This window comes from Hylobates moloch, unplaced genomic scaffold (genome assembly GCF_009828535.3).
Source record: "Hylobates moloch isolate HMO894 unplaced genomic scaffold, HMol_V3 SCAFFOLD_8, whole genome shotgun sequence".
Taxonomy (NCBI): Eukaryota; Metazoa; Chordata; class Mammalia; order Primates; family Hylobatidae; genus Hylobates; species Hylobates moloch.
In genome coordinates, this window is record NW_026652283.1 from 15,001,363 (window position 1) to 15,024,932 (window position 23,570).

The 23,570-nt window shown below is 36.3% G+C and overlaps 1 protein-coding gene across 1 annotated transcript in view; it reads right to left on the bottom strand.

Annotated features, from left to right (window-relative positions):
- The window catches only part of SLC15A5 (solute carrier family 15 member 5), an 89,054-nt gene that overhangs the window by 36,274 nt on the left and 29,210 nt on the right, over nt 1-23,570 (bottom strand). Inside the window, exons 4-5 of the mRNA XM_032158990.1 lie at nt 19,128-19,348; nt 14,217-14,403 (exon numbers count right to left, since the gene is read on the bottom strand). Coding sequence (XP_032014881.1) covers nt 14,217-14,403; nt 19,128-19,348 — 408 coding nt within the window. The remainder of the gene's footprint in view (nt 1-14,216; nt 14,404-19,127; nt 19,349-23,570) is intronic.

Genomic DNA, 23,570 nt, shown 5'->3' on the forward strand with positions numbered 1-23,570 from the left:
GGGCAGGGACTTCATGTCTAAAACACCAAAAGCAATGGCAACAAAAGCCAAAATTGACAAATGGGATCTAATTAAACTAAAGAGCTTCTGCACAGCAAAAGAAACTACCATCAGAGTAAACAGACAACCTACAGAATGGAAGGAAATTTTTGCAATCTACTCATCTGACAAAGGGCTGATATCCAGAATCTACAAAGAACTCAAACAAATTTACAAGAAAAAAACAAACAACCCCATCAAAAAGTGGGTGAAGGATGTGAACAGACACTTCTCAAAAGAAGACATTTATGCAGCCAACAGACACATGAAAAAATGCTCATCATCACTGGCCATCAGAGAAATGCAAATCAAAACCACAGTGAGATACCATCTCACACCAGTTAGAATGGCGATGATTAAAAAGTCAGGAAACAACAGGTGCTGGACATTAGATGTTTCCTCAACATTTGTTTGCCCTCGGGATATCCAGACGCCAGTGAACTGTGCTGTCTGGCCATCCAGTGCTTAGGCTCTGGCCTCCCAAAGGGCTGAGTTGACTTCCTCTTCCCTGACTTCCTACATATAGGACCTCGGGCCAGTAATGTAACCTCATAATCACTTTCCTCAGCTCTAAGGTGGGGTTAATGACGCTTACTTTGTAGGGTGCTTGTGACATTTAAATAAGACAACTGATATCTGCTGGGGATTGGTTCCAAGACCCCAAAGACACCGAAATTCCTGCTGCTCAAGTCCATTGTATAAAACGGCTTTGTATTTATTTGCACATAACCTATGCTCCTTTTCCCCATTCTTTAAATCATTTCTAGGTTACTTATAATCCCTAATACAACGCAAATAGTATGTAAACAGTTGTTATACTATATTGTTTAGGGAATAATGACAAGAAAAAAAAGTCTATACATGTTCAATACAGATGCAACCAACTACTTTTTATTCAAGGTTGGTTGAATCTGCAGGTGCGGATCCCTTGAATTAGTAGCAATTATTATTGAAGATAAAGCAATGTTTTAAAACTTTTTTTCACAGATAAGAGATATCATCCTAGATAAGTTTCATAAAAAAGATATATGAGTCAAAAATGATTTGGAGGAAGTTCAAATATAAAATTATCTTTATATATAGCTTTAATTATTATTTTAAACATGTTTTTGAAATAAACTTAAAGTATTATTGGTCCTCAGTTGCCTGTCATTTCTCTAATTTCACAGAGAAGGTAAAACAGCTATTAGAGAATTAAGGACTAGAAACTTTCATTTAGAAAAAAATTTAAGAGATAAATTAGCTAAGTGAAGAGTGTAAATGCCAACAATTATAGTGGTCAAACTCTCTCTTCCTTTTACTTTTAAGGAATTATCTAGAAGTTTTTTGTTGAAATTGAGTAGGATTTTGTTACCCAGTCTATATCTACTCTAACCATTCCATTTCTCCGTTTAGCATTCATATTACTGAACTTAATCCTATCGTTAGAGTGGAGGCAAACTTTAGCTTGATGGAATTTATTTGAAATTTTCAGATAGTCACATTTTGCTAGCTTGCATAAAATTTTAGATAAGGCAAAGCTTTCAATTCAGAAAAATCAATCTAATGTTTAAATAGCTTAGTGTTTGTTTTGGTTGATAGAGAAACTGGTAGGTAATTTTTTTGATTATATCTCAGAATTTAAATATATTCATAAAGACTGCTCTTTCCAGGGTCCCCAAGAAATCAAAGGTGTAAAAAAGGAGGAAACCTCAATAAACCTCAGTTCAAAAATTTGAGGAATTTTTAATTTATTACTATTTTAAATTAAGGCCTATAAAGGCTTATTCATAGTAAAGTAGAGATTTTGGTTCTGTAAACGGCTCACATAAAAAATATACATTTCACATATTATCTGACTTTAAGGCCAAATTCATCATATAATCACATTTATCAAGATTATTAGACACATTACAAACTCATCAGAAAGAGTGCTAATATGTCAATTCAATTTAATATTTGCTCTGTTCCTGCTATATGCAAGATAGTATGCTCAGCACTGTGGGGGATAAAAGATTAAAAAAGTCTGTTCCATTGCAGACTCATATTCTATTGGGGAGTATCAGGAGAAGAACTTATTGCTAGTTGGAGAGGTGAGAGACATCATTTTATGCTTTTAAGAAAGAAGGGTTTCAGTATGAAAAGGTGAAGGCAGCACATGTGGCATGAGCAAAGGGACAGCGTTGTGAAAGCATCAGACAGATTTTCAGGATGATGAGATGTTCAAGTTATTTGGGAATCATGGTAGACGATAGATTGGGGTCAGATCGTAAGAAGCATTTAATACATTTTTAATAAATTTGAAAATTACTCTGAAGGTAAGAGAATGAAGATAATAGAATCATTGAAGATTTTAGACACAAGTGAAATGATCACAATTGTTATTAAGGATGATTACTCTAAAGATCATGTGCTGGTTGGTAGAATAGGAAAGATATTGGAGGTAGGAAGATAGAAGTGATAAAAATAATCTGGTAAAGTATAATGGGGGCTTAAGTTACAATCAGGGCTTCCACTTCAGGAAAATATAAGGAAGGTAGAAACATAAAATGCATTAGAGTGCACTGATAAAACCATAGCAACTGAAGCAAAGAGCAAGGAGGAAGCAGAAGTTAGTTATGAATATGAATCCAGGTGACTGGAAAGATGGCAGTGGTAATATAAGTAAGAACCATAGTAGATATGCGAATAACATGAATTTAATTTTGAGTTGAGTTGGAGGTACAAAGGGGTCATCTAAAGAGAAATGATCAGAAAACAATTGAAAATGTGTCATAGCTCAGGAAACTGGAGGAATCAAGAGAGAAAAAATAGTGAGTCATCTGCTTAGAGTCAGAGTTTAGGGCCAGGTGAAACTGAAAGAGGATTGGGGAGGGACAGTAGAGAATATCTAAGCAGTGCCTTCAAGCATGTTTGCATTTGGGGCAAGACAATGAAGTAAAAGTGCTGAAAGCAAGGTCAGAAAGATAGGTCATGTGTAAGAAAAGGCTTCAAGAAGGAGGATATACAAAGTAGAACTTTTGATCTTTCTCTAATTCTTCTCCTTCACTCTTCTGATCTCTTCCACATCTGTGGTCCCCTCTCTTCCCCCTACCTCCAAATACATCATTAAGTTCTGTAGATTTGGTTTCCAAAATACACTTGACCCTTGAACAACATGGGTTTGAACTGCTCAGGTACACTTACATGCGGGTTTTCCTCTACTTCTGCCACCTCTGAGACAGCAAGGCCAACCTCTCCTCCTGCTCCTCCTCCTCAGCCTACTCAGTGTGAAGACAGTGAGATTAAAGACCTCTGTGATGATCCACTTCCACTTAATTCAGAGTAAATATATTTTCTCTTCTATATGATTTTCTTAATAACATTTTCTTCTCTGTAGCTGACTTTATTGTAAGAATACACTATGTAATACATATAACATAAAATGTATATTGATTGTTTATGTTATTAATATGGCTTTCCATCAACAGTAGGCTATTAGTAGTTAAGTTTGCAGGGGGTCAAAAGTTACACGTAAATTTTTGACTGTGTGGGGCTTGATGCTGCCAACCCCTGCATTGTTCAAGGATCAACTGTGTATTATAAATCAGTTTGCTTCTATCCATAGCCACTGCCATCATTCCAAGCCAAGCCATTCTCATTTTTAACTCAGATGATGTGCAGTAGCATATTAACTGGTCTTCTTGTTTCCACTCTTGTCCACCTCTAACCTATTAAGCACCCAGCAGCCAGATTGAGCTTATGTAAATGTAAATTGAATATTACTCTTCAGCTTAATTCCTTCTATGGGTGTCCACACAGTTAAGAAGAAATCCATAATTTTTAACATGGCCTGTGTGATCTTGCCTATGCTCGTTACTTCAGTCTAATTGCCTGCTACTTTCTACTGTCTGACCAGGTTTCAGCCACAGTAATCTTCATCTTTCTTGAATATCTTAAACTCTTTCTTTTCCACCTTAGGGACTTTGATTTGCTCTTCACTCTGTCTGAAACTGTCCTGTCTAATGCCTCTTTGTCTTTTAGATATGCACTTTATAATCTAAATTAGATCCCATAACATCCATTTTTTTCACTATACTTACTACACTTTGAAATTAAATATTTTTAGTGTGTTCATTTGTACCATGTGTTTCAATTACTTCACTGGAAGATTCACAAGAATTGGATCTAAGTTTGTTTTGTTTATTACTCTTTACTACCAAGAAAAGGGCCCAGGTTCACAGTAAGCAACACACACACACACTCTTAAATAAATAAATGACCATGTTTAATATTTTAAGAGATAGAGGATAATGAAACATGTGACAAGTCAACTGTATTGAAGAATGGATTATCAGTTATCTTTTACACTCAACAGGACTCCCATGATGAAATCAGAAAGCAAGGGGTTGAACAATGAGTGGGTGGTGAGTATGTGTAAGTAGTGTCATCTAATCTTCTAAGAAGTTTGGTGTGCAGAAAAGGAGAAAGCTACACAAATTGCTTAAGAAGTTAGCAGGATCACAGGAAGCTCTTTTATAAGACGTGAAAGGCTTAGTAATGTTTGTATAGATGGAAGAGGAGTCAATGGAGATGGGAAAAATTAATGATATATGAGGAAAAAATAAATAATATAGAAACATCCTGAAGTAGGTGAGAGAGAGAAAATGATTAGGGGCCCAAGTTTAATCCCAGAAAGGAAAGAAAAAAGTTATCCTCTAAAGGAAAAGAAGTGTATAGAATGTTTAGAATACGGAGAATATTGACAAATAGAAAAGTGAATTTGAGGACATATTTACCGTATAATCTTATTCTTGCAACTTAGGGAGGCTAGTCACTTGGTGAGAATGAGTAGATGGAAATGAAATTGAGAGGATAGAGAGGTGAGTTTCAACAACCCACTGTTGATGAGTTTAAACTAAAGATAGAGTCTACGGTAAAATTAGAGCTGGTTGCTGAGGTTTGCAGCTTATTTTACTGAGCTCTTTTTTTGTCCTAACAGTGCAAGAGCTGAACTATCCCAGACAATAGAGGCACAATTTAATACTTGTTCCATAGGCTTTGCTTTTGACATTACAGTAAACAATAAGAATTATGTTAAATTATTAAATTTGTTTACAAAATTTAGATGAATTTTTAAATATTTACACCAAGAGAATAAGGCACTTGAGTATTTTTATTTTTTAATTCTTAAAAAAGACAAGACCAGGCGCGGTGGCTCACGCCTGTAATCCCAGCATTTTGGGAGGCCGAGGTGGGTGGATCACGAGGTCAGGAGATCGAGACCATCCTGGCTAAACTAAAAAACACAAAAAAAAAAAAAAAAAAAAAAAAAATAACCAGGGTGGTGGTGGCACCTGTAGTCCCGGGAGAATGGCGTGAACCCGGGAGGCAATGCTTGCAGTGAGCCGAGATCGCGCCACTGCACTACAGCCTGGGCTACAGAGCAAGACTCTGTCCCCCCCCAAAAAAAAAAAAAAAGACAAAAATATTTACATAATTATGTTCTTCAAGGTTTAGGACCTAGAAAATGGCCAAGTATTTTTCTAATTAAATAGTCTCCACCAGTATGATTCTTATTAGTTATGTAACTGTGGGCCAGTCACTTTACCTTAAAAATTCTCAAGTATCTTTTGTACAAAATTTGGTACAGATAATGCATAATGGTGCAAATTCTTTGCAAGTTGGAAAGAACTGTGCAGATTTAGAATACTTTTAAGATCCTGTTCCACTAAAAGAAGAATTTTATCTACATTCCAATATCTAGAGCAGTTTAGGGACTTCCAGTTAAGGTGGCTGATTGACCACACAATTTTACTTTTCTTTCTCATGATTCTGGTTAAATGATGGCAAAGAAATTTGGAAAAGGTAAAAAGCCAGAGAAAGAGAAAAATATTGGTGGACAAAAATTGAAAAAAAATTTAGAAATTGGAAAGAGAAGTGATAACTGATTTAGAAAAATAAATGAGGGAGCTATAATCTAAACTGACAGCTGAGCGAGAGACTGAAGAAGCATGACCCTAATCCTCCTAATCCCCTGAGGAATCATCTAGAAGCTCATGACTTGAAGGCACCGGGTATTTCAGAAGGTAGGGTTAGACTCAGAAGGAAAACTGCAAGGACTGGTTGAAAGTCTGTGCTCTGAACAGTGAAATTGTCAAGTCTCCAATTCTATCCTCACGAAACAAGGTGAGTATGTGTTCCATCTCCTCCTCCGGTAAGAGACTGGAGGTTACTTTGCAGAATTTAAATAGGTGTGACTTTGGATTCAGAGAAGGCTGAGGCTGAAAATGGAAAATGAGTAAAAACTAGGATTTTGAATGATGAGACATCTGCCATTCCTATCTGCACACAGCCACACCTTTCAGCACTAGGAAATATGCCTCAAAGCAGGAGGCTGAAGAAATCTTCTCTTAATAAACTGAATAACTCCATTAAAAGATTGCTGCACATAATAGCTGGGGGGAGATCCTCATAATAATATGACTGATTCCTTGCCAAATGATTCTATAGGGAAACCCTGTAAGTCTCACTTCATATCATCCTCACTAATACTATTATTTTACAGTCTATAAGAATAGATATCCAAAGATCACCAGACATTTGAGAAAAGCTTCCTATGTGAAAAACAAGGAGACAAGCAAAAAGCAAGTGGGGGTAATCTGTAGTTAATGCAATCAATAATAAGTAGCTATGAAAAAAGAATAATAAGGAATCTTAGAAACCAAACATGACTGCTGAAATACAAAACTCAGCAGAAAATTTGCAGGATGAAGTCAAAGAAATTTCCAAAAAAATAGAGAAACAACAAAGCAAAAAAGGCAATAACAATAAAAATCAAACAAATACACTTATAAACATTTGAAGAAAAAATATTGAGACTTATTGAGTTATTTTAGGAAGGTCCAACATCTGATCAATAGGAGCAAAAGGAAATACAAAGAAAATGGAAGAAAGGAAACTTTTTTTAAAAAATAAAATTTTTCTAATTGAAAGAGCCCACCTGGGTCAAAAGTACATGGTTGAAAAAGACCTTTACCAAGGTACAATAACATGAAATTTTAGAACAGCATGAAAAGAGAGAAGAGCTTTCCCTTTAGAAAAAGAGATTGTAACACAAGGATGAGCATCAGAAAAGCAATGGACTTCTGGCCAGGTGCAGCAGCTTGTAGCTGTAATCCCAGCACTTTGGGAGGCCGAGGTGGGAGGATCACTTGAGGCCAGGAGTTCAAGACCAGCCTGGGCAACATGACAAAACCCCATCTCTACTAAAAATACCAAAATTAGCTGGGCGTGGTGGCACATAACTGTAATCCCAGCTACTTGGGAGGCTGAGGCACAAGAATTGCTTGAACCAAGGAGGTGGAGGTTGCAGTGAGCCAAAATTGCGCCACTGCACTTTAGCCTGAGCTACAGAGCTAGACTCTGTCTAAAAAAGAAAAAAAGAAAGAAAGAGAGAGAGAGGAAGAAAGAAAAAGAAACAAAGAAAGAGAAAGAAAGGAAAAAGAAAGGAAAGAAAGAAAGAAAGAAAGAAAGAAAGAAAGAAAGAAAGAAAGAAAAGAAAGAAAGAAAAAGAAAAAGAAAAGAAAAGAAGAAAGGAAAGAAAGAAAAGCACTAGACTTCTCAACAGTAATTTAAGTTGCTTTCTTTGGCTTCCTTTTGGAATTTGAATTCTGTGAGTATCTTCTAAGACACCCCTTATCCTAACTAATTTGAGGTAATTTAGATTTTAAAACTATCATGCACTTTTATTTTTTTGATTGTTACTTGTGCTATGTAAAAATAAAGGAAAGTTTATGGCATTATCAGCAAAAGTTTAGACAAGGGTCACTATTCTTTTCTCTGTAAAAGACCAGTAATAAATATTTCAGACTTTGTGAGAGAAACAACAAAATTGAGGATAAGAGACAAAATAAATTTCTATGACTTTTTAAATTGATAAAATTTAAAACTCTTTTGGAAGGGTGATGCAATTTCACTTAATTGGGGTTCAAAGGTGTTTTCTATTATCAAATCAGTTGCAAATATTCATCTGTGTAAACCATTCTTACCATGCAGGTCATACAAAAACAGACTGTGGGCCAGATTTGGCCCATGAGCTGTAGTGATTGGCTAACCCCTGGTTTAGTCATCAGCTTTTATTGCCTGTTACTGAACTTTCGTTCTGGCCTAGTGAGAAATTGTGGCATTTTACCTGGGCTACTGCTGCCTATACACATGCATGAAACTTGAGGGAGCAGTCTTTTGGCCACTTTCTTTGTCTTTGATACTGAAAGTGTCCTTCCTGACCAGTAGTGTAGGTATCACCTGGGAGCTTGTTAGACATGCAGCATCTCAGGCTCTGCTCCAGAACCACTGACTCAGAATCTGTGTTTAAACTAGGTCTCTAGATGATTCTTATACAAATTAAACTATGAGAAGCAGTGCTCAAGCATATACACTATCAGGCCTGATCTAGCAAAATCCAATGAAAGACTGTTCTCCCGAAAATTTCAAGCAAAGCACACATATTTAGTTTATTGTCTTAGTTCGCTTGTGCTGTTATTCAAAAAAAGTCTGAGATTGAGTAATTTATAAAGAACAGAAATTTCTCACAGTTCTAAAAGCTGGAAAATTCAAGGACAAGGTGCTGGTAGGCTTGGTTGTCTGGGGAGGGCTGCTTTCTGCTTCCAAGATGGCACGTTCCACATGGCAGAAGGTAGAAGAGCAAATGGAATGAACTCTATCAAGCCCTTTTATAAGAGCACCTAATTCCATTTACGACAGTGGAACACTGATGACTCACTCACCTCCCAAAGCCAGCACCTCCCAATACTGTTGTGTTGGGGATACATTTCAACATGAATTTTGGAGGGAACAAAAACATACAAACCATAGCACTCATTCACCTAGGTATTTTAGGGCAAGGCATATTTTAGCGTATTTAAGGATCTATGTTTGCTTCTTATTTGCTACTGCACTCTGGTGCCAATGAAAACTAACTTTCTTAAAATTTAAAGCAAACTTTGATTCCAACCTCAATTTAATCCACTCCATTTTTAATTCTTAACTTGTATGAGATAATAACACACCCAAAGCCGAGTGCAGTTTATCAGAATGCACACATTTTAAACCTCTAGCAGATCTGTACTTACAAGATAAAGCACAACGGTTGCATAGGAGATACTATATTCAGATAAATAATGAGTGTTTTAATATTGCCTGTGTGGTTGCAGACAAGTCCACAAGAGTCTTGAAGTTCTTATAATTTTTGCTATTATTGAACCATGTAATAATTTTCCAAATTAGTCTACAATGAAATAAAAGACATTCCAAATTTATTGAAACATTAGGGTTGCACTTGTGATTTCATAATGAAGCTGAACTTACACTAAAAATTGGGCATGTTAAGATTCTTTAGGTATTGGTATAAGATTCTTTAGGGTTAAATTTATTTGCTGAGAAAACTATGGGTTTCTATGGGTAGTGTGATGTTTGAGTTTCTGATATGTAAGCTCACAACCTTAAGTATGGAATTCTATTGAGTCTTTGAGAAATTCCCCTTGGATCCATTATTTTGGCAAATTCCCAGGATAGGAAATTTGCTCACTGTTAATATATCATTCAGTGTTCATGAACTACTCTCATAAAGACAGCTATAATTTTATTGTCTTATGTATCTGCTGCCTTTGGGGAAGATATTTCTCACTCACTTTTTAGGGTGGCATATGTTTTTTATTTTTATTGTTTTCCCCTATTTGTGGCATGTTTCTATATATAATATATACAAAACATGTGACATGTTCATATATATATACATATATACACATACATGTATATATATGTGTATATATATATATGACCTTCTATCTTTTGTTTCTCTGTAGACCATTGGAATTAATTTCAGAAGACCCAGCTTCAGTTCATGTTTTATTTCTGAATGTAGAACAGGTAATCATTTACATAGAGATAAAATACACAAATGTATCTCTATAAGGCATCAGTTATTTGCTTCAGATTACATATTAGATGATCTACCTTACCTCTGATTTAATTCCAACTTGATGTTACATTTAAGAATTGAGAACACTAATGTGCTTATATCAAACAAATGTGCAGCCGAATGAATGACTTATTCAGGCTAGATGTTTACAATTCATGGTTTACTTCTTTTGGTGTTTAGACAGTTCCTCCTATCAAGTATTTTACAATGGGTGCATACCATGATGTTTCTTGGGAAAATGTATCAGTTTGAAAGCTATATCAAAAAATAATTTTCCCTGAGATAATTGTACTTGCAATGAAAATAACTGGATCCTTGACTTGGTTTTTAGCTTAGCAACCACTTTGGTTTCAATCACAAAAAGAACTTTAAACGACTGCAAATTATGAGAACTAGTTGAAGTTACTGGTTATGTATACAGGGACCTACACTGACTGTGACTACATCATAAAAGACTTTTAGCTGGAACTTGAATTTTCATGTTTTTATTTTAAAGAAAAAGATATTGCAGTTATGTGAATATATTTCATCTACATTTCAATTTAAATGTTATTTAAAAGCCAAGATAATTGCTACCTACTGTGTTGTACACTTCTGCTTTGTGTAAGCCTTAATAACAATCTTAATTAGGCTAATTTTAGTCAGATTAATACTTGTGTGTGTCAGCACTAACTACTGAATGCTCCATACTGCAGGATTTTATAATTAATGCTAAGGAAAGGAAATACTCATAGTGTAAACATTTTTGAACTAACAAAAGATAAAATGAAGTAAACCCAATTATGACAGAGGATAAATTACAATAATATCATTAATTCTGGATTTTTAGTGAATTAAGGTTGACTTAAATAGATAAATCCACACAAGTGTAATATTAAGAAAATGCAGCCCTTGATAAAACACTCTGAGCCTATGAAGTCTTTGCCTTTCACAGTCTTGGAAGACTTCGAGATTTTTTTTTTTTTTAATAGTTGGAGACTCTGACATACTTCTTGACCTCCATAGGTGATGAACTCAGGAATGTTGTATCTTGAATCAGAAACACCTTTGTTATTGCATTGCTTATGAGCTAGATAAAAAAGTAAGTTTATTTTTTCTTTATAAATTTCTAGTTTGACCAGCTGGGTAAGATTTCCCCATCTCTCACTCTTGGTCTGGGCTGTGATTTTGCACGTAGAACATTAGGCATTGTCATAGACTTTACCATCTGCCTCCTTAAACATGACAGTCCCTGGAAGGAGAATGCCTGAATGTGGAAGGGCGTGTGACAATATAAGGAGTAACTGCCCATTGTGATGACAAAAGGAGTTTTTCAGATACTTCATAGCGCTAACTGGAAATATCAATAAGGATGCCAAGCTAACATCAATACATTAACTTCTATAATCTAACCGCTAACATTTAGCTGCTAAGCAGAATAGTAATAGTAATAATAATAATAAAGTTATACCCTTAAAATTAGAAAACCTGTTCAAATGACACTATCTTTGTGACCCTGATCTATTAAATGATGGTTTATCATGAGATTAAGTGTAATATGTGTATGAAGGTACCCAAATTCAAATTAGGAACTCATAAATATATGTTCATTCATAATTCATATACCTATATACTTCACTCACATTTTCAGGCACTTGAGTTCAAAGCGAAAGGTAACTTTAATATTAGACTAATTCAATTATGTAAATTAGTATCAAAAAGTACCCCAGGTTGGTACTTTTATGTCCTGATAAAACTTGCTAATCTTTCATAATCATAACCAGAATATGGAAAACTTAAGCAAATATCTAGTTTAAAAGATGCATATCATCGCACTTTTATATTCCCATAGCAAAACATTATGCAAATAAACATACAAGTATGCAAATCAGTGAATGAATGGAGTGGGGTTCAGAAACAACTGAAATCAGTATTCTGTACCCAGTGGAACGTAGCTTAGTTTCTTTTGAAGTGAGTCTAGTTTTTCCTTTTTCCTGTGCAATAGGTCTTGTTACCAATCTTGAAGGGGAATATTTAATTCATTAACAACATCAAACAATATACTAAATAACTCTGTCCAACTTTTCTAAATCCAGAAAAAAAATACTCTTCTTTAGGAATAGATATGATTTCAAATATGCGGGAGTAGAGAATTGTCCAAAAGAAAGTTGCTTAACTTTAAAGTGAATTTAAGATTTCTTATTCTCAGGAAGAATTTATTTTAGCCTTGTTGTATAGAATATTTTTCTAGGGTACCCAAAATTTTAAAATTTGTGATAATTAAGCATGATTTGGAAGCTCAGATTGGGATGTTTCATGATACTGTATAAAACTGCTGAGATTTTTGGCATTTCACAGTATGATTTTACTCCTATTTTGTCCTTCATGCATTATGTTTCAATCATGGACTTGCTGAAGGTATATACAAACCATATCTTACTTTTCCTTTTTTATCTTTAGTGTACTGCTAATCCTAGACATTCACCAAATATGTGCTGCTTTTGGATTTCTACATTGGCAGACAGATAAGCACTTTTTAAGACTTAAGGATTGTCAAAACCTAAAGATTTATAGTTTGCTAAAGCCTATTGCAATAAATAAAGATGGGGTTACTGGCTTAAGAAATACATCACAAAAGGTTATGTACTAAAGTCCTCCTCTATAATTGAAGATGATAAAATAAACTGAGTTTAGTCACTTTTAGTTCTAACCAGAAATAAGCCCACTCCATGATGTGATCTTGAGTGATCTGGTAAAAAAGAACAGGAAACACACACAATGAAATGTAACTTCTGTAAGCAGAGAAGCAACAAAAAGTATCTGTGACTAGAAGACTCCACCATAGTCTCCTAACTCTGTTAAGAATAAGAACAGGTTGGCCGGGCGCGGTGGCTCACGCCTGTAATCCCAGCACTTTGAGAGGCCGAGGCAGGCGGATCATGAGGTCAGGAGATCGAGACCATCCTGGCTAACACAGTGAAATCCCGTCTCTACTAAAAATGCAAAAAAAAAATTAGCCAGGTGTGCTGGCAGGTGCTTGTAGTCCCAGGCACCCGGGAAGCTGAGGCAGGAGAATGGCGTGAACCCAGGAGGCGGAGGTTGCAGTGAGCCGAGATAGTGCCACTGAACTCCAGCCTGGGCGACAGAGCGAGACTCCGTCTCAAAAAAAAAAAAAAAAATTAAGAACAGGTTAACCGAGAGAAGAGAATCTTCTATATGCCTGACCTTGACTATTTCAATAAAATTGTTTCTCAGGTAGAGGATAAGACATTAGGTTACCATTGCATGATATTACTTAAGAATTTCAAACTTCCTTTGCTTTCTGTTTATGCTCACCAAACAATTAAATGTGTCCCCTGCACATAATGACTCATAATAATAGCTAACATTTACAGAGCTTTTGCTATGTGTCTGGACTACGTTCTGGGCACTGATGTCATCCTGAGTGATTTCAAAAGTTTTACAGAACAAAATGATCCAAAATTTATCTAGGGTATGTCCCTCAATGAAAAAAATAAGCAAACTAAAACAAGAAAGTTTCAGTGGCTTTTTCAAATTCACCAGGAGGAGTTCAATGGCAGAGTTCTCTGATTCTTAGATTGAAACTTGTTTTACTGCACCTGCACTGTTCTCTTGTTCCCTGATGGTATTGAAGGAAGACAGGCAGAGGAGAGTATGATCAGAATGGACTTCCATCCTTCTCTCCCATTTCAATCAGATAACTTTTATTTTGTGTCCTATTAATTATGTTCTGAGAATGATATCCTAAATTGTTTCACTTTAAAAAATGATTAAAAAGCATTATTTCTATACCACTTACTATTTGATAAAGTACTGTGTTGAAGCTGCAACTTACAATACTAATCCTTAATCAATTTTGTTACTGATTCAGAAGTTAAAATGATCTTTTGGAATGAATTAACTGTGTTTATTTTTAAGAACATATTTGACATAGACTTAAGGGGTAAGGACTGCCTGGCTTTAAGGATAGGTCATTTGGTAGTGCTGGAAATTTCACTATCTCTTTATATCAGGTGTGTCTTCTGAGGAGACATAAACATAAAAGGATGGGAAGAAGATGGGACACATGTCTGGCTAGAGATTTTGGAAGATGAATGTAATCAGTCACAAATTCACCTGTTTTCCAATTTGTCAAAATCTGACACTACTCATGAGCATATAGCTAGTTTGGATCTTAGCAGAATGTTGTTTTAAAAAGTTTCAAACGATTCACATGAAATGGTTCAATTGTACTTACTGATGCATGTTGACAGAAATGATCCAACTCTCTTAGAGGGAAACAGGCAGGTGCTGAAATACTCCAGAAAAGGAGCCAGAATTAGTAACAGTAGGCTGCTGATGGCATTCATTACTGCAATTGGCAGAAGAAATCCATCCAAATTCAGGTTGGAATTCATAGTTTGCAGATAATATCCTGAAGGAATCTGTATTCAAGAGGGAAACATCCATACATTAAGACAGTGGTTTAACTTTGAACAAAGCATCGTCCACCAGAGGCCTTCCCTCTTGCACGTACTCTGTGATGGATGAGCTGGATGTTCCCTAGTTTTTCAAGGTCCCAGTTACGAGCTGATAAAGGGTCTTCATCTGTGGTGGTAGGAGCTCTGTCTAGTCTATTGACAATAGTACTCATTCCTCATGAAGGACTCTTATCGTCATTTAGTCTCTCTTAATTTTTCTATGAAAAGTAATGATGGCCCCAATTTTGTGCTTAAAATGACACATAAAAACCCAAATAACTTAAATTCCACAGATAAGCAAAATGACTTTTCTTCATGAACACTAATACAAAACCAGTAAAAAATACTAAAGATGTCTGTTTTATCCTGATGAAAAAAATGAGGCTAGAATAGATTCTTTAAAAAGCATCTACTTTGGTGGCAATATAGAAATGACTTTTTCCTAAGAAGAGGGACCCAATGTGGACACATGTTCATTGCTGTAGGCTGTCTTTGAGGGGGCTATTTAGAGAGGCTTTGTTTCCAATGTGAACTAAGTAACATGGGGAAGAAAAAAAAAACCTTCTTGTGTCTTTGCCCTCCCTTCAAACTAATTACGTGATACTAGAATTCCATAAAGGAAAGACATGAAAAAGGTTTGCATGATAAAGTGAAAGATACAAATTTTTTTTTTTTTAAACCCTGTGCTCCACCCCAAATCCTCAATGTATTGTTAGAATTTCTTCATTTTAAAAATAACCCCAATGCTAACTAAAATTCTAACACTAATTTGGAGACTCTCAGTGTATTCCAATCCTCTTGGCAACTGGGTGTGATATCAGAACCAAGGGATGATGTCACATGAAAGAGGTGTCCCTTCACTTTTCTAGTACATGAGCTTTGTTACAGCTTCATCATGATCTTTTTTTTGTTTTCGTTTTTTTTTTTTTTTTTTTTTTAGACGGAGTCTCGCTCTGTCTCCCAGGCTGGAGTGCAGTGGCGCGATCTCGGCTCACTGCAAGCTCCGCCTCCCGGGTTCAGCCATTCTCCTGCCTCAGCCACCCGAGTAGCTGGGACTACCGGCACCCGCCACCATACCCGGCTAATTTTTTTATATTTTTAGTAGAGATGGGGTTTCATCGTGTTAGTCAGGATGGTCTCGATCTCCTGACCTCGTGATCTGCCTGCCTCGGCCTCTCAAAGTGCTGGGATTACAGGCGTGAGCCACCGCGCCCGGCCCATCCTGATCTTTAGTAGCGCGTAGTATTTCTTTAATTCCCAGTGGTACACAAGGCTATTGAGTGTCATGGAGAGAAAGTCAACCAAGTCTTCTTGAGGAGTGGATCCTCCAAACTCTTATGGTACAAAAGCTGCATTAGGATCCCTGCTTCACCACCATCCTGGGAGAGCAGCCTCGCTCAAATATCCAGATGATAACTTTTCATTTGAAACCTTTGCTAACCCCTTCTCTAGACTCAACTGTACAATTCAAGAGGGTATATATGGGGAATCAGTGTTATGGTGTCAGTACAGCTGTTACCAAGTCCACCAATTATAAAATGAGCCTATTGCCATGTTAACTGCCCAAACACAGGACAAGACCACGTTTTCACTGAGATTCTTTCTATAGAAAACGTGTCCTGGTGATCATTTATCTTCCAATCTTTAATTTGACCCTTAGCATACTAAACAAGGATTGTTTTGGCTGAATACAGATGGCAAGAGTTAAAGGAACATTAGTTAGTTCTGCCCTACTTCAATAAAATTATTGAGCATGGATCCCCCATCGGAGGAAAATGAATGATGTGTTTTAACAAAAAGTGCTGGCAGCAGAACAACTCTAAGACTGAAAGGCTCCCAGCACAACTTGAAAGTTTCTGTTACTGATTTCAAATGAGAATTATTGTTAATAGGAATAAAGTTATTATCGGCATGAATCACAGACACAGAAATCTGTTAACTTAATAATGTGGCAAATGTACTATTAATCTTTAGTAAAGCAATATTAATATATTGCCTAATCTTAGAAAAGGCTGCAGTGTCTTGAAAGCTTGAAATCATTTCTGCCTCTGCCTCAAGTTCTGAAATCATCGCCCTGTAAAATTTTAAATACTTTTATTTCATCCAAGCCTGTGAGTATTCAGAAATAATTGCTGTCAATAGAGATTCATTCTCACCTTTGACTGGCCAGTAATGTCAAATGGCAACCTCATCAGCCATAATATCAATATATTTTAGATGTATGTCTTGCAACTGAAGGTCAATAATGGCTACTAAATTTAAAATATGTATGAAATTCTATGATGTTTTATTCTTGGTATTTTGATTGCCTTTGTACTGGTGATTATTTCATCTGGGGGCAAAAATCTAATCCCAGCCTATCCTATTTGAAATTCCTCTGCCTCCCTGGCGAAGTATGATCTAAGCATTTTCTTTGAAGTTTCTAGCATAACATTACTGTATATAATTTTGGAATCTATGTAGTTTGTATCAGGGATTTTTAACCCAATGCAAGAGTGATATTGAGGATAATAAAGCATGGCCCTTGACACTAATCCTGAGTTGGGATGTTGCTCTGCCACACATTAGCAAGGTGACTGGGAACGAGTTGCAACTTAGTTTCTGAACCTCAGGTTTAGGAGAGTAATAGCCATGTAGCCTTGCCGTGGGGATTAAATTACATACTGTGAAGCCATCTTTTAGAAGCTATGGCACATAATAGGTGATCAATAACTATTAGTTTCTGTGCTTTGCAATAAATTGTGCATCTAGATTTGGTGATATGCTTAAAAATTAGTTTATCAAAATTTATTGTAATTTATGTTAAATTAAAAAATATATGACAGTGTGCAAAGAAAGGTCGAAGTAAGTGGAAAGAAATGTCAGGTGTCATTGCATTATGAAGGTAAGGAACTGGTATTCTGTGTTACTTGCACATAGGCTTTTGAGGTTAGCTATGGGCCATGTAGTAATTTTGTACTGTTTATCAGTTCCTCCAATCTAAGATGTTTTATTATATTAATGCTTACATGTATGAGTAATATTTCTGCTGTATTCTGTTTTTGTGCCTACTGCTATTGTAGAGTCAAGAGGGAGTTTGAATCTCCTGAATCAGACTAGCTTTCATGCATTATTTAGTCTAGAGGTCAAGAAACTTTTCTATAAAGGGCCAGATAGTAAATATGTCTACATGTGGGTTCCATGGCAATTACTCAACTCTGCTATTTTTGTGCATAGGCAGACATAGATATGACAAAACAAAGAGCATGGCTATGTTCTGATAAAACTTCATTTATGGACACTAAAATTTAAATTTTATATATTTTTATTTTCTTTTTCTTTTTCTTTTTTTTTTTTTTTTTTGAGATGGAGTTTCGTTCTTGTTGCCCAGGCTGGAGTGCAATGGCATGATTTCTGCTCACCGCAACCTCCGCCTCCCGGGTTCAAGCGATTCTCCTGCCTCAGCCTCTCAAGCAGCTGGGATTACAGGCATGCGCCATCACACCTGACTAATTTTGTATTTTTAGTAGAGATGGGGTTTCTCCATTTTGGTAAAGCTGGTTTCGAATGCTCGACCTCAGGTAATCTGCCTGCCTCGGCCTCCCAAAGTGCTGGGATTACAGGTGTGAGCCACCACGTTAGGCTAAATTTTATATAATTTTCATGTGCCAGAAAATACTATTATTTTTTTAATTTTTTTCAAACATATAAAAATGTAAAAATCTTGTTAGCTTACAGGATGTACAAAAATAGTGGACTGGATTTGGCCTTCAGTAGATGGCTAACCCCTGGTTTAGAGGGGCAGGCACTGTACTGAGAGACAGAGGACAGATTCCGCTTTCCCTTTCACTACTATTAACTGTGACCTATGGCGCCTCACCTCTACCAAAAGAAAGTCACTTAATTTTTCTGAGCCTAAGGTTCCTGTTTAACAAATAAAGTAGTTTATGAAGTTAATCTCTAAATTTTGTTGCAGCTCTATTATTCTGTGATTTCTAAATGTAACTCATTCATGAGTCTTCTAAATTCCAAGTTGGGGGTTAGCAATGAACAGTCCCAGATTTTTTCAAAGACTTTTGTAATCATTTATTTTTCTCAGTAAGTAAGTTAGTCTTTAACTCTAACCACATTAAAAAAATTTAAAATCACATATATCTATAAAAGATACTTTGGGCTTAGTATTTTCCCTTGATTTTCTCACAGCACAGGAACGAATTCCCCAAGGAACTAATAGAGTGGGTGGGGAGAGAATCACTTGCTCATTAGTACTTATATTTAAGAGTACAGTGGAGGTGGTACTCAAATCAGTCAATTAAGCTACTTGTTAGTACCACTTTCTAAAGGTTTAATGAGGGAGGAAGGCAAAACCTTTGGCTAGAGGGAAGTTTGGTAATTGCCTACAGATCTGATATGTTCGTGCCCTGCTCTTACGCCTTACGACTATGCACTCTGAAGTACTGTCTGCACCTACTGACAGACATTTATAGCTCCACAAAAGAAACACATCCCAGGGTCTCCTCAGGTATGCGTCTGCCTGACCCCGCTTAGCTCTGGAAATCAGAGCCTGTAATGATGAGAAGCTTCTGTGGGATAACTGCCTGCCGATGTATATGGAAAGCACTCGTTGGGGAGAAAATTCACCTTGATTTGTACTGTTGACATGCAATCACTTTCCTGTTGTTGGGGTGGTACTCATCGCCTGTCCTTACCTGCATAATGCACATTCTGTATAGGAGCTGAAAAATGAAGAGAGGGAGAAGGGTGAGGAAAAATGTTGTGTCTTCTACATGGAGCTCACTGTAGCAGCCACCATTTTTTTCTTTGGCATGGTCTAACTGGCTTGTCACGTCTCTGCCAAGATGGCAGTATTGCAGGTGGCATGTTTTCAGTGCACTAACCAACACCCCAACGCTTGTCAGGAGAGAACAACCTGCAAGTAATTGGAGATATTATGTATTAGTATAGGAATGGTTCTTCAGTTTTTCAAGATGCTGATCAGAAAGATAACGATTCAAGGATGCAGGGCAGTGAAGTGAGAAAGTTTTTAGCACCCAAGGGGTTGGATTCAAAGGACTACCCTTCTGATGGTGATTCTGGCATCCTGATGACCAGCCCAGGGTGGCACCTAGCAGTTGATGTCAAAAGTGTAAAAGGTAAGATCAATGAAAACATATTAAAAGGGAAAGAAAGGTGACAAAATAATACACTAAAGTTAAGGACTTCAGAATCTCTCAGAAGTCTCTAATTTTAATGCATTAATGAATACAATAAACTGAACTTTCTTTAACATCCTTAACACAAAGAACTAGTACTATTTTTTCGTATAAATTATTATATAAATAATCCTCATTTTACTTGGCAGGTAGAGGGTGGCTTCTTATTGTGACATGGAGATGAAGGGAAATGTAATCTCTGCTTTGACTTTATCCCTGGATTTAGAAATAAGGTTAAACTATGAACTCTCTAAATGATTTTATGCATGGTGATAGTGTCATTAAGAGTTCAGATTAGATTAGTTGGCTTTTGACTTTTCCAGTAGTTTCTTCTAGGTTTACATGGCTGTTGCTCTACGATCAGAAGCGCTTTCATTGCTTCAGATGGCAGCAGTCACTTACTGCTAGTGATTTGCAACCTCATTGTTGCTTCTTTTATGATCTTTCAGTTCCTACCTTTTCTTTGACTCCATTAGGATTGCCTGATACAATGACAGATAAGAGACCCCCATTTAGGTAGCAGTTCAGCTGTGCTATCATGATGGTTACAATTTTTCATAGCACTCCCTTTGACCAGATAAATCCCCCCAGAAATTATGTAGACACCAAACTACTGTTGCCAGGTAAATGGCATAATAAATGTGAAAATGTTTGCGTTTCTCCAAAGAAGGCTGCTATAGAAACTCAAAGTATAGTTTGAAAGTCATTTTGATTATGTTCAAGTTTCCTATAATAAAATTCTAGATAAAATGCATTCTAATGAAATTCATTTATATGCCATAGAGTCTTGGTTTTTATATTTAAATAAAAAATATGTATTAATCTATTTTTATAGCTATAAAGTGGTTATATTGATTTGATCTGGTCTTTTCTTCAAGAGTTGTAATAGACCCATTATGTCAGCCTTTGATTAATTGAGGAAGCTGGGGGCCTGGTAATTGAATATGGAGCCTTTCACCTCTAAGTCACTGAATCAAATCCAGCCCAAATTGGTAGTGACCAAGAATGATTACAGCTGTGGCTCTTTGGTGGCCTTTGTGAAGTGTGTTTAGGTCATCTGGGAGTATGTTGGGATACTTGCTAACAGGAGATGGCTTATATCTATGGTCACTTTTGCCTCTTCCTAGTTACTATTGCCTGAAGTAGGTGAAGGCCCAGGTACTGGTAAGGCCAGGAAGACAGAAGCCCCTGTGAGAGGCCAAGATTTGTTTCTCTTAGGAAAGAATAGGGACTGCTCTTTATTATTAGAGAATGAACTGCTCTATTATGAGACATTCCTAGCTATTTCAATTAGTTTACTTAAGGTTTAAGTAAGATGAGAACTGAGAATGTGTTGATGAACAGTCTGGAGACTGAATTTGAACAAGCCTGGGCTGCGTGGCTTAACTTCCTGACATTTCCTTACAATCTTGTCTCTATTACTCATCAACCTGTTCTCTGCTAAACTCTTGCAAAGTGGTGCTGTGTAGGTAGTAGGGTTATTATGAACACTGATCCAAATTACTTTATGCTTCCAGATAGGTTTTATTATTAAATGATAAGTACTTGCAGGATGAAAGATTATTTCCAAAGATATTTTCCCCAGTTTCCTCCCAATTTTTAAAATTCAGGAATTTGTATTACATATAATATATTTTAAACTCACTAACCCTTTTTTTGTATAAACAATCACTATTTGTTGCAAGATAAACTTGGATCCACTTCTAATACATGACAAATTGATACCTGCAATCTTATTAAACATTAAATATTGCCATCATTTTATTTCTAATGAGAGGTAGTGGTAGTTCAGATTAGTGCTTCTCAACCTGTGTTAAAAATGAGTTTTTTAAAAAATTTTCTCAATTATCATGTCAATTCATTTGTGAAATCCAATCAAAATGAAATATCTAAACATAAAATAAAGACATACAAAATATAAGCCCTGATATTTTTATTATTAGATTCAACAGACATAAGATGTCACTGTCTATAAATATTTCTATATGTTTTCTCTTAGTGTCTGTATTTATTTTGTTGTATACTGGCAACAAACAGTTCAGAGACCAGCACTGCTCCATGAACCATGCTTTGTGTAGCACTGGCTTCAGTTGAATATGTACTTTGAAAAATAAACTTGTTTAAACAAATAAAATTGTATCAGATATAGTGATATGAAGCAACAAAAACAAAATGGTCAAGAAACAAGAAATGATAACATAGGAATGAGGTCTAAAACTCTAGCTAACACAGCAAGGGCATATCATTGATGCCAAAGAAATGTCATTACAATCATTGATTTATTCCACATACTTACTGAGAATCTACTAGGCGTCAGGAAACTGTTTTGGGCCCTGAGAATATAGCAGTGAACAGTACCTACAAACTCCTGATTCTTCTTTGTGGTGGGGGAGACCCTAAAAGCAGGAAAATATTAGGCAAGTTCTATGATGAAAACACAGTGGACTGTTATGATAGAGACCCATTGTGGGGTAGAGGAGACCTCCTAAAGAGTTGACATATGAACTGAGGATTAAATGACTAGAAATAGGCAAAGAGACCTAGGAAACATATGCCAGGCTTATCATGAAGTAGAAATTAGCCAGGAGGGGTTCAGAAAGCATAAAGGCCAATAAGGTAGGAGCTCAGTTAGAGGGAATATTGCGGGGAGATGAGGTCTAGGAGGTTGTCAGGGGGGTCAGATCATATAGGTCAAAGTAAGGAACTTGACGTTTATCTACAATATTATAGAAAACCATTAAGAAGTTTTAAGTATACTAGAGAGATCTTATGATGTATATTTTAAAATAGTTACCCTGGAACCCCGGTAGCTGCATGGATAATGAATTTTAGGGACCTGGGGAACAGGCAAGAGATAGTGGTGACCCAGACTAGCACAGTAGTAGCCATGAAGAGATATGAAGAGAATGGGATGGTTTTTGAACAATCAGTAAAATTTTCTGATGTGGGAAAGGGGTAAAGAAGTGAGAAAATTTGAAGATGTCTACTTTTTTCCCCCTTAAACAACTGGGTGTTGGTGACTTTATTGAGAGGGAGAAAACAAGAAGCCAGTCTGTAGTTAGCTGAATCAGGAGTTGTGTTTTGGTCAAATTAAGTTTGAGGAATTATTAGATGATAACCAAGTCAACATGTCAAGTAAGAAGTAGAATATATGCTTTTCAAGGTCAGGAGAGAGGTCAATATAACACTGACTGTTTGGTGTATTAGATGGCATTAAAAGCCATGAGTCTAGAGATTAGTTAAGGAAAGAGGGCAGGAAGAGAAGATTCAGGGTCCCTGGAATGAATCCTAGGGCTGCACATCAGTTAGGAAATTATCACAGGAGAAAGGTTGGTTAAGGAGACTGAGAAGAGGTAGACAACGTGCTAGATGAGTTGTAAGAGGGAAAGAAAGTGGTGAAGTAATAAACCTAAGTAGATCAACTGGACTGAGAGAGACCCAGTAAGTCAGCAAGAGAGTCCAAGAAAAGGAACTATACAATAATCTGTCTACCCAAAGGGAGTGGCCCTTGTCCCATGAAACTGTAGTTACCACTAAATGTTAGGATGGATACCTGTTGAAAACATTTACATCTAAACATCATACCAGTTCCTTGGATTAATCCACTAGACTTAATAGAAAACTCACGCCTTCTATGCAAATAATTTTGGGTGTCATGTAGGCTCAGCCTCTAAAAAAGTCCATTATCATTATAGTTCTCAAATTGGTTTTCTGTACCAGGAGCAGAAATTGGAAGTTGACGAAAATACTGAAATGAAAAATTCAACTGAGACTTCAAGCTCTGGTTTAAATGTGCATGGCAAACACACCAGGCGTGCACATTTTAAAATAAAACAGATGAGCTATTTTAAGTGTTTTATTGCAAAACTTAAAGATTGTAGTTATTACTATTTTTAAAAAAAAACTTTTAGAAAGCAGTTTTCCTATTCTTTGTACCTT